The sequence below is a fragment of the Balaenoptera borealis genome (assembly GCF_965194805.1).
Source record: "Balaenoptera borealis genome assembly, chromosome: 11".
Lineage (NCBI taxonomy): Eukaryota > Metazoa > Chordata > Mammalia > Artiodactyla > Balaenopteridae > Balaenoptera > Balaenoptera borealis.
The window spans coordinates 84903675-84916095 of NC_138868.1; the positions used below are offsets into that span (position 1 = coordinate 84903675).

Sequence of the window (12421 nt, forward strand, 5' to 3'; positions counted from 1 at the left end):
TCTGATGATTCAGCTTGTAAGTTCTCAATGGTATCTCCTTATATCCAAAAGTAAATACTTTTTCTGAGTCCTGTTCCATTATAGTGACAGTAACAGCAAATCTGTGCTATTTTTGTGTTTGTTGATATTCTTGTGTATGTTTTAAGGTAGTCTTCTAAGAGATAAGGGTTTTTTAAATAACCATTTCTCCATCCGCCTTCTCAAGAATACCAGGGTTTTTATCTTCAGGCTTTTTAGGTTATAATAATTCTTATTATGACAATTTAGTTTAAAAAAAAGAAAAGAACAGCCTCAGGTCTTTTGAAAAGAGGCAGGGGTGGAACCATATAAGCCTTCAGTATAGTTGGTGGGGTATGGAGTATTCTTCTCAGACTAAAAGCACAGAATATAGTGGCTGTAAAATGTGTCGGTTTGATACTCATTTCTGCTCTTTTACTGCTTAAAAAGATCACAGGTCTAACATGACAATCTTAGTATTTAAGGTCTGGGTGTTTTTAGACAATCTTATATTGCACAAGGTAATTTAATATAAATAGACCTTCTGAAAGCAAAGAAATATAATAAAATTTTTCAAAATGCTTTGCTAATTTTAGACAAAAGTGCGTTATGTTTGTTTATAAGGAATACTACCATTCGTTATGTAACAGAGCAGGACCCTATGGGGCCTTCCTGAAACAGGCCTTCCCCATATCCTCTGCCATAGCTCCTCTCTGAAGTACCTAGATAACAGTATTTGATGCACATTCCCTTAGTTGTTTTACAGATGTGAGAACTCCCCACCAAATGGAAGAAGTTAACTACTTCATGACCATGAGCACATAGCCCCAGGCCTCTTGGAGACTAAGGACTGATAATGTTAACCCTTGTGACACCTCCCTGTTACCTCACAATCATCCAATCAGAGAATTGTGCATGAGCTGATCACATACCCTGCAACCCCCCTCCCTCACCTGGCTTTTAAAAATGCTCTGCCAAAACCCTTCAGGAACCTCAGGGTTTTCTTAGAGCATGAGCCACCTGTATCCTTGCATCACTCTGCAATAAACCTTTCCCTACCCCCAACTCCAATGTTTTGGTTCTTTTGGCCTCACTGTGCATCAGGCATAGGAACTTGCAATAACAATTACATTTTTTTTTGTCTTTAAATCCAAACAGACAATCTCTCATCAGAAATAGGCCTAAATTTTTAAGATAGTTTGTGTTCTTTAAAAAAAGTACATCTCATTTCTTCTCCCAGCCAATATGAAAGAACAGGCTGGGTTTACACTCCCAGCCTCAACAATTAAAAATCTGGACAAAATGTACAAAAGGACAGTTTCGGGCTTCCCTGGTGGCGCAGTGGTTGGGAGTCTGCCTGCCAATGCAGGGGACACGGGTTCGAGCCCTGGTCTGGGAAGATCCCATGTGCCGCGGAGCAGCTGGGCCCGTGAGCCACTACTACTGAGCCTGCGCGTCTGGAGCCTGTGCTCTGCAACAACAGAGGCCGCGACAGTGAGAGGCCCGCGCACCGCGATGAAGAGTGGCCCCCGCTTGCCACAACTAGAGAAAGCCCTTGCACAGAAACGAAGACCCAACACAGCCATAAATAAATAAATAAATACTTTAAAAAAAAAAAAAAAAAGGACAGTTTCATGACATTGGACATTAGGCAATGGAAGACAGTGATGCCTGAGAGACAGGGAACAAAATGAAACATATGATTTCCCTGGCGTATGTCTTTGGGGTACATTCAAGCTGCAGTGCAGGGAAGGAAAAATCAGGAGGAACCCAACAAACTCCCCAAGTTGAAGAGATGAAGCTGAGAGTCTATGGAGAGCAAAAAAACTAGAATTCACAGACAGAGTACCACTAAGGAGAGAGGTGCAAAAAGACCACCAGAGATCTTCCAAGGAGCCTCCTATATGTTCCTTAACTTACTGATTGTTGTTTATATGTGAGAAAACTACCTGAGCCCAACAGGGAAAAATACCTGAAAGGATTAGAGAAAAAGTTCCTTGAACTCACACAAGACTTAGAAAAATGCCAGAACCCATCAGGAGAACTGGAAAACCTCATAAATCATAGGCATTGGGTATAGTACTCAGAGGGTCCTTGCCTCACTAGTGGGGAATAATTAGCCCTACATGAAACACAGCTCAAGACTTGCCTAACAAATTTTAAAAAGCAAGACTTGAAAGGAAAAAAGAAAAAACTTTCCAAGTACCTTGACTGCATCCCAGGACAAAGCTCAAGAATATTTATAAGAATATAAAACATATCCAGCACTCAACAAAGTCAAGTCATGATACCTAACATCCAACCAAAATTTACTAGGCATTCAGAAAAGCTGAAAAATATGACCCATAATAATGAGAAAAATCAGTCAATCAAAATTGATACAGAACTGGAGCATATGTTAGAATTAGCAGACAAAAATATTAAAACAGTTATTTTAATTGTATTCCATATATTCAAAAGTTAATTTAATACCTGAAAGATTAAAAAAAAAAGTTCGAATTGAACTTTGAGAAAGGAAAATCACAATACCTAAGAAGAAAAATACACTGGATGTGATTAGCAAAAGATAAGGCATTACAAAAGAAAAGATTAGTAAATGTGGAAATAGAAGTGATCTGAAATAAACAGAGAGAAAACTATTTTAAATGAACAGATAAACAGAAATATAAATATTTAATTTACAATTGTGTTTAATGCTATGAAGGAAAAAATAGGGTTTTATGTTAGAATAACTGGAGGGAGAATAATACATTTTCCATTTATTAGAGCATACTAGATACAAATAAAACCTGATTTAAATTGTAACACAACTGGATTTATTGTGTTACAATAGAAAATTAAATGTAGTTTTTTTCTTATAATTAATCCATTTGTTCATTTATTCCACACCATCCATGTTCATTGATACTACTGATATAATAGTCCAGATATTTGGCTCACAAAAATGACCAAGACCCCAGTCCCTATCTTTGAGGAGCTAGGAGTTTAATGGTTCAGCAGTACCTTATTAAAATAATAGCATACCAAATGAAAACATAAATATATCCTTTTCCTTTTCTTTTTTAGATGAGAATAGGCATTCACTCAGGCTCTGTGCTGGCTGGAGTTGTTGGGGTAAGAATGCCACGATATTGCCTGTTTGGAAATAATGTCACTCTGGCAAGCAAATTCGAATCGGGAAGTCACCCTCGACGCATCAATGTCAGCCCAACCACTTACCAGTAAGTGTTCTTTGGCCTTCTCCCCCTGTCTTTGGCATTGCGTTATACTAATAGCCTGTCACTTGTGAGACTCTATTTTTTTCTTGATCCTGTTATTGTCTAAGATAATATGAGTAGATCCATCCAGTCTGAAAGATAGCAATTATGACACAAAATGTAATTTGTACCCTAAGAAAGTACACGGAAAACCTGACTTGACTGAGAGGTAAATGCAGGTTTATCATTTCCCACAGTCTCTGTCCTCCTTAGGTATTCCTGTTTAAAATACAGGAGAGCAGTGTTTTCCCAGGTGGCACAGTGGTTAAGAATCCACCTGCCAGTGCAGGGGACATGGGTTCGAGCCCTGGTCCAGGAAGATCCAACATGCCATGGAACAACTAAGCCCATGTGCCACAACTACTGAGCCCACGTGCCACAACTACTGAAGCCCGCACGCCTAGAGTGCATGCTGTGCAACAAGAGAAGCCACCACAATGAGAAGCCTGTACACTTGAATGAAGAGTAACCCCCGCTCGCCACAACTAGAGAAAGCCTGCGCACAGCAACAAAGACCCAATGCAGCCAAAAATCAAAAAAAAGAAAAAAATACAGGAGAGTAAATGTTAAGGGTCTGCAACACACTAGAAATCCTAACATTTTCAAAATGTTTCTCAATGTTTATAAAAATCAAAGGAATAAGATAGAAAAGATAATTGTCTGTTTTTATTCTTCTAAATAATGAATATAAATAGGGACTCTCTAAAGTTAAATATATACTGGGTACAGAGTAAAACTTCAAACTCTATTTATCTTAAAGGTCATATTTGACAACTCTACACATTTTGACAGTTGAAGTCATCTTTGTTTTGTGCCTGGTAGATGTCAAGCTCCAGGCACTAGCTATTAAGTGTCATATGGGCAGAGACCAGGTCTTCTTGGCTCATCATTATACCTCCAAAACTTACAAAAAAATGTTTAGCACATAATAAGCACTCTATAAATACTTATCAAATTAATGAATAAATGTACTGATAAGATAAATATCTCTATACTAAGAAAATAGTATGAATATCTCCTACTTGGTAGACTTTGGCCTAATGCTAAGTTTTGGTGTACAAGCTATTTCATTAGTTCCATGATTTAAATGACTTAGAAATCACATTGTAAAACAGTAAAGTAGAAATGGCGACCATGGATATTTTTATTAGCATGACTACCATGTTAACCCAGGCTAACAAAAAAACCCCAGAAGCAGAAACTTTAAATACATAGATAATAAATGTTGATTTATAATAACAAACAAAATGGTGACACTTTGAAGCTTTGGATACCACATCTTTACAGAGGGAAGTTAAGGTTTCTTAGATAAAAGACAAGTATTTCCAGATTCCTAAGGAGCACATGAGAAAGGGGAAGAAATTACAAATATAAAATCAAGATAAAGTTGCTTAAGAACTACATGTCATTTTTAGGGTATTTATATAAGGGTTTTGCTTCTTTTAAATTTCTCCCAATTTTTCTAACACAATTCTGGGCATAATACATATGATCTGACAATGATTTCCATATTAAATGGAATTAAGAAGCTTCTCTAGATCAGTGCTCTAGATCACTGCACTTTGTTCTCTAGACCATGGGGTAAGGAAAAGTTCCTGAAGATCAACCACCTCACCTATATACTCCTACCATGGTTATGATTTTTCCCATCATGGAGCTAATACATATGTTTCCTGTTTGTATAAGTTAGGGTAGATTTATAGAAACTCCATTTTAAAAAAATGATGTGTAAAGAATGGGTCAACCATGTGAGGAGTTATACCCTGAGCTTAAATATCATTGCTATAGCTGGCTTTGTTTACATGTGACCAATAAAGGAAACCCCACAAGCCACACAGACTCTGTGCATTTGGGTGTTGTCTTTGAGTTTTAATAATCTTTTTCACATTGGTGGGAGTTTGTAATTATCCTTGGTGATCAATAAAGTCTGAAGAATTGAATCATTTAAAACATTGTGAGCATTGAAATATTTTGTTCTGTTATGATCTTTCCCCCCTCCTCTCCCCCACCAAAATACAAATGGAGACATAGATGAACAAATTGAGCTGCTGTCTGGGTAGATTATAAAAGATACTTTCTCTGACTGGTCTCAAATCTTATAATTTCTAATAATACTTTATAAAAATATTTTTATGTTTGGTCTATCCTCAAAATTAACACTTTTCCTCCATCTGTTTCTGTGTTCCTCCCTCCTTCCCTTCTTTCAACAAATACTTGTAGAGTACCTACTATATTCCAAGCACTATGATAGTCACTAATGTTACAACAATAAACAGCATAAATATGATCTTTGCCTTCATGGAGGAGACTACAGACCAGATGGTAGATGTATACAAATAAACAGTTTATTACAATAGACTAGTACTCAGGTCAAAAGGACCTGATGAGAGTATTAGAGCAACAGGAGGAGTGGACTAAAATGAGGATGAAGAGATAGACTGAAGTCAGAACAACTGAAGCTGTAATTCATGTTAAGGGATTTCAACTTAACCCTAAGAGCAAAGAAAGACATTGAAGTGTTTTAAGCAGAGGAGTGACTTGACCAGATTTGTACTTTAAAAAGATCTCCAAGGTTGTAGAGAGAACAGATTAGGAGTTGAGAAGGGCAGCAATCCAGTGCTTGAAATCAGGTAATTTTATTCCCATTTCCTTGATGGAAATGTAGCTAATTACTGAGACCCTGGAATCCAAACCATTTGCTGTTTCAACTTGTCTTCCATGCTTCAGAAGAGTGATTGGACTCAATGACCTTTGACATCCATTTTTATCTGGGATACCATTAAAAACAATGTACTTTGGTTCCTGGTAAGTTTCTAGAAAACTAAATTTAGGTATATGATCTCAGTGTGACTTGGTTTTCAGATTCTGGATGTGTTCCTGCCCAAGTGCTTTCTGTTGGTTTTATATATACCAATCTATACACTTCAGCTATGTATAATTGTTCTATTCCACATAGCACAAGTGATTTATGAATCCACAAGTGTAGAGTATACTTCCCTTTCCCAGGATACTCAAAGTGAAATGCCAGGTGGATGTTTCATGGACATTCTCTAAGAGGAGATAAAATTGAACTTTCTTAGAGCAAATAGGAATTTGTGAAGTTAAACTGAGTATTAAGATCATAAGAGCTTGAAATTTCCAATTTTCTTTCCTGAATTAAATGCTGAAAAATGTTCTATATTGTCTGGTTATTTTGAAATCTTCAGACAGGTTTCTAAAAATTTTTTTTTAATATTTTAATTTCTTTGGAGTATAGTTGATTTACAATGTTGTGTTATTTCAGTTGTACAGCAAAGTGATTCAGCTATACATATAAATATAATCATTCTTTTTTAGATTCTTTTCTCATATAGGTTATCACAGAATATTGAATACAGTTTCCTGTGCTATACAGTAGGTCTTTTTTGGTTATCCATCTTATATATAGCAGCGTGCAGGTATTCATCCCAAGCTCCTGATTTATCCCACCGGTGCCACGTCTCCCCTTTGTTAACCATAAGTTTGTTTTCAATATCTATAAGTCTGCTTCTGTTTTGTAAATGAGTTCACTTTTATCTTTTTTTTTCACATCTTTATTGGAGTATACTTGCTTTACAATGTTGTATTAGTTTCTGCTGTATAACAAAGTGAATCAGCTATATGTATATGTATATCCCCATATCCACTCCCTCTGGCCTCTCCCTCCCACCCTCCCTATCCCACTCCTCTAGGTGGTCACAAAGCACCAAGCTGATCTCCCTGTGCTATGCAGCTGTATCTTTTTTAAAATTAGGTTCCACATACAAGTGATACCATATAATATTTTTCTTTCTCTGTCTGACTTACTTCACCTAGTATGAGAATCTCTAGGTCCATCCATGTTGCTGCAAATGGCATTATTTCATTCTTTTTCATGGCTGAATAATATTCCATTGTATATATATACCACATCATCTTTATCCATTCCTCTGTCAATGGACATTTAGCTTGCTTCCATGACTTGGCAATTGTAAATATGCTGCAATGACCATTAGGGTGCTTGTATCCTTTTGGATTATGGTTTTCTCTGGATATATGCCCAGGAGTGAGATTGCTGGGTCATATGGTAGTTCTATTTTAAGTTTTTTAAGGAATCCCCATGCTGTTCTCCATAGTAGTTGTACCAATTTACATTCCCACCAACAGTGTAGGAGGGTTCCCTTTTCTCCACACCCACTCCAGCATTTATTGTTTGTAGACTTTTTGATGATGGCCATTCGACTGCTGGGAGATGATACTTCATTGTAGTTTCGATTTGCATTTCTCTGATAATTAATGATGTTGAGCATCTTTTCATATGCTCCTTGGCCATCTGTATGTCTTCTTTGGAGAGCTATCTGTTTAGATATTCTGCCCACTTTCTGATTGGGTTGCTTGTTTTTTTTGACCTAGAGCTGCATGAGCTGTTTGCATATTTTGGAGACTAATCCCTTCTCGATCACATCATTTGCAAATATTTTCTCCCTCTGTGGGTTGTCTTTTTGTATTGTTGATGGTTTCCTTTACTGTGCAGAAGCATTTAAGTTTCCTTAGGTCTCATTTGTTTATTTTTGTTTTTATTTCCCTTACTCTAGGAGATGGGTCAAAAAAGATCTTGCTGTGATTCATGCCAAAGAGTGTTATGCCTATGTTTTCCTTTAAGAGTTTTATAGTATTTAGCCTTATATTTAAGTTTTTAATCCATTTTGAGTTTATTTTTGTATTTGGTGTTAGGGAGTGTCCTAATTTAATTCTTTTATATGTAGCTTTCCAGCTTTCCCAGTGCCACTTATTGAAGAGACTGTCTTTTTCTCCATTGTATATTCTAGCCTCCCTTGTTGTAGATTAATTGACAATAGGTGTGTGAGTTTATTTCTGAGTTTTCTATCCTATTCCATTCATTGATATTTCTGTTTTTGTGCCAGTACCTTATTGTTTTGATTACTGTTGCTTTGTAGTATAGTATGAAGTCAGGGGGTCTGATTCCTACAGCTCTGCTTTTCTTTCTCAAGATTGATTTGACTATTCAGGGTCTTTTGTGTTTCAATACAAATTTAAAAAATTTTTTGCTCTCCTTCTATGAAAAATGCCATTGGTAATTTGATAGGAATTGCATTGAATCTGTAGATTGCCTTGAGTACTAAGTCCTTTTGACAGTATTGATTCTTCCAATCCAAGAACATCTGTTTGTGTCATCTCTGATTTCTTTCATCAGCATCTTATACTTTTCAGAGTAGAGGTCTTTTGTCTCCTTAGATGGCTTTATTCCTAGGTATTTTATTCTTTTTTATGGAATGATAAATGGGATTGTTTCTTTAATTTCTCTTTCTGATCTTTTGTTGTTAGTGTATAGGAATGCAAGTGATTTCTGTGCATTAATTTTGTATTCTGCAACTTTACCAAATGCATTGATCAGCTCTAGTAGTTTTCTGATAAAATATTTAGGATTTTCTATATATAATATCATGTCATCTGCAAACAATGACAGTTTTACATCTTCTTTTCCAATTTGGTTTTCTTTTATTTCTTTTTCTTCTCTGATTGCTGTGGCTAGGACTTCCAAAATATGTTGAATAAAAGTGGTGACACTGGGCATCCTTGCCTTGTTCTTAATCTAAGAGGAAATGTTTTCAGCTTTTCACTGATGAGAATGATGTTGGCTGTGGGTTTGTCTTGCATGGCCTTTATTCATTGAGGTAAGTTCCCTCTATTCCCACTTTCTGGGGAACTTTTATCATAAGTCAGTGTTGAATTTTGTCAAAACCTTTTTCTGCATCCATTGAGATGATCATATGGTTTTTATTCTTCAGTTTGTTAATGTGGTGTATCACACCGATTGATTTGTGCATACTGAAGAATCCTTGCATCACTGGAATAAATCCCACTTGATCATTGTATATTATCCTTTTAATGTACAGTTGGATTCAGCTTGCTAGTATTTTGTTGAGAATTTTTGCGCCTATGTTCATCAGTGATATTGACCTGTAATTTTTTTGTGTGTGTGTGGTATCTTTGTCTGGTTTTGGTTATCAGGGTTATGATGACCTACTAGAATGAGCTTGGGAGTGTTCTTCCCTCTGCAGTTTTTTGGAAGAGTTTCAGACGGATAGATGTTAACTGGTCTCTAAATGTTTGATAGAATTCACCTGTGAAGCCATCTGGTCCTGGACTTTTGTTTGTTGGAAGATTTTTAATCATAGTTAATCATAGTTTCAATTTTAGTACTTGTGATTGGTATGTTCATTTTTTCTATTTCTTCCTGGTTCAGTCTTGGAAGGTTGTATTTTCTAAAAATTTGTCCATTTCTTCTAGGTTGTCCATTTTATTGGCATATAGTTGCTTTTAGTAGTCTCTTATGATCCTTTGTATTTCTGTGGTGTCAGTTGTAACTTCTCCTTTTTCATTACGAATTTTATTGATTTGAGTCCTCTCCCTCTTTTCCTTGATGAGTCTGGCTAAAGGTTTATCAATTTTGTTTATCTTCTCAAAGAACCAGCTTTTAGTTTCATTGATCTTTGCTATTGTTTTCTTCATCTCTATTCATTTATTTCTGCTGTGATCTTTATGACTTCTTTCCTTCTACTAACTTCGGGTTTTTTTTTGTCTTCTTTCTACAGTTGCTTTAGATGTTAGGTTAGGTTGTTTATTTAAGAATTCTTTTGTTTCTTGAGGTAAGATTTTATTGCTATAAACTTACCTCTTAGAACTGCTTTTGCTGCATCTCTTATGTTTTGGATCATCATGTTTTCATTTTCATTTATCTCTAGGTATATTTTAATTTCTTCTTCTTTAGGGATCCATTGGTTATTTAGTAGCATATTGTTTAGCCTCCATGTGTTTGTGTTTTTTAGTGTTTTTTCTGTGCAATTAATTTCTAATCCCATAGCGTTATGGTCAGAAAAGATGCTTGGTATGACTTCAGTTTTCTTAAACTTTCCAAGCCTTGACTTGTGGTCCAAGATGTGATCTATCCTAGAGAATACTCCATGTGCACTTGAGAAGAAAGTGTATTCAGCTACTTTCAGATTGAATGTTCTGTAAATATCAATTAAGTCCATCTGGTCTAATGTCTCATTTAAATCCTGTGTTTCCTTATTCATTTTCTATCTGGATGACCTGTCCATTGATAAGACTGTGGTATTAATGTCCCCCACTACTGTCATATTACTGTCCATTCCTCCTTTATGGTTGTTAATGTTTGCCTTATATATTGAAGTGCTCCTATGTTGGGTGCATATGTATTTACAATTGCTATATCTTCTTCTTAGTTTGATCCCTTGATCTTTATGTAGTGTCCTTCTTTGTCTATTGTAACATTCTTTATTTCAAAGTCTGTTTTTCCTGATATGAGTATTGCTACTCCAGCTTTCTTTTGATCTCCATTTGCATAGAATACCTTTCTCCATCCCCTCAATTTCAGTCTGTATGTGTCCCTAAGATCTGAAGTGAGTCTCTTGTAGACAGCATATATACGGGTCTTGTTTTTTATCCATTCAGCCAGTCTATGTCTTTTGGTAGCAGCACTTAATCCATTTACATTTAAGATAATTATCAGTATGAATGTTCTTATTGCCATTTTGTTAATTGTTTTGGATTCTTTTTTGAAGGTCTTTTTTCTTCCCTTCATCTTTTGTTCTCTCCTCTTGTGATTTGATGTCTATCATTCGTGATGTGTTTGGATTGCTTTTTCTTTTTTGCGTGTGTTTACCTATTGTAGATTTTTAGTTGGTAGTTCCCATGAGGTTTTGATATAGTAATCTGTATATATACCAGATTGTTTTAGGTTGCTGGTCTCTTAGTTTCCATTGCATTTCCAATATCCTGCATTTGTACTCTCCTCTTCTCATAATTGCTGGTTTTGTTATCATATTTGTGTGGGGATGAATTCCTACCATTACTTTATGCTTGTCTCTACTGGTAAGTTTCCCCATTTGTAATTTTCTTGACTCTATATGTGCCCTTTTCTTTTCTGCCTAGAGAAGTTTCTTTAGGATTTGTTGTAATGCTGGTTTTGTGTGTGGGGGGTGGTGCTGAATTCTCTTAGCTTTTGCTTGTCTGTAAAAGTTTTGATTTCTCCTTTGAATCTGAACAAGAACCTTGCTGGTTAGAGTATTCTTGATTGTAGGTTTTTCTCTTTTATCACCTTAAATATATCGTGCCACTCTCTTCTGGCCTGCCGAGTTTCTGCTGAAAAATCAGCAGATAACCTTATGGGGCTCCCTTGTATGTTATTTGTTGCTTTTCCTTGTTGCTTTTACTATTTTTTCTCTGTCTTTAATTTTTGTCAGTTTCATTAATATGTCTCTGCATTTTCCTCCTTGGATTTATCTTGTATGGGACTCTTTGCACTTCCTGGTCTTGAGTGAGTGTTCCCTTTCCCATGTCAGGGAAGTTTTTGGTTATAATCTCTTCAAATATTTTCTCCAGTTCTTTCTCTCTCTTTTTTTCTTCTGAGGCCCTTATAATATGAATGTTGGTGTGTTTAATGTTGTCCCAGAGGTCTCTGAGACTGTCCTCATTTCTTTTCATGCTTTTTTCTTTACTCTGTTCCATGGCAATGATTTCCTCCATTCTGTCTCCCAGCTGACTTATTCATTCTTCTGCCTCAGTTATTCTGCTATTGATTCCTTCTAGTGTATTTTTCATTCCAGTTATTTAGTTGTTCATCTGTTTGTTTGTTCTTTAAATCTCTTATCTCTTTGTTAAACATCTCTTGTAACTTCTCAGTCTGTGCCTCCATTCGTTTTCCAAGATCTTGGATCATTTTTACTATCGTTAGTCCAAATTCTTTTCTGGTAGATGCCTATTTCCACTTCACTTAGTTGTTCTTGTGGTTTTTTATCTTGTTCTTTCATCTGAAAAATATTTCACTGCCATTTCATTTTCTCTAACTTTCTGTGTTTGTCATCTCCTTTCTGCTAGCTGGCAGGTCATAGTTTCTCCTGCTTCTCGTGTCTGCCCTCTGGTGGGTGAGTTTGGTTCTGAGGCTTGTGCAGGCTTCCTGTTGAGAGGGGCTTGTGCCTGCCCTCAGGTTGGTGGATCTGGGTCTTCTCCCTCTGGTGGGCAGGACTGTGTCAAGGAAGCCTGTTTACAGGTGGCTGTGAGCTCAGTATGGCTTCAGGCATCCTGTCTGCTGATGGGTGGGTCTGTGTTCCTATCCTGCTGGTTGT

At 36.3% G+C, this 12421-nt stretch overlaps 1 protein-coding gene and 1 pseudogene across 3 annotated transcripts in view; both read left to right on the plus strand.

Annotated features, from left to right (window-relative positions):
* GUCY1A2 (guanylate cyclase 1 soluble subunit alpha 2) overlaps positions 1 to 12421 on the plus strand; it is a 432229-nt gene that overhangs the window by 369323 nt on the left and 50485 nt on the right. For both annotated transcript variants that reach the window (XM_082339920.1, XM_082339921.1), the window contains one exon: positions 3064 to 3218. In XM_082339920.1, coding sequence (XP_082196046.1) covers positions 3064 to 3218 — 155 coding nt within the window. The remainder of the gene's footprint in view (positions 1 to 3063; positions 3219 to 12421) is intronic.
* The window catches only part of LOC309604887 (DNA endonuclease RBBP8 pseudogene), a 421592-nt pseudogene that overhangs the window by 28127 nt on the left and 381044 nt on the right, over positions 1 to 12421 (plus strand). The window lies entirely within an intron of this gene.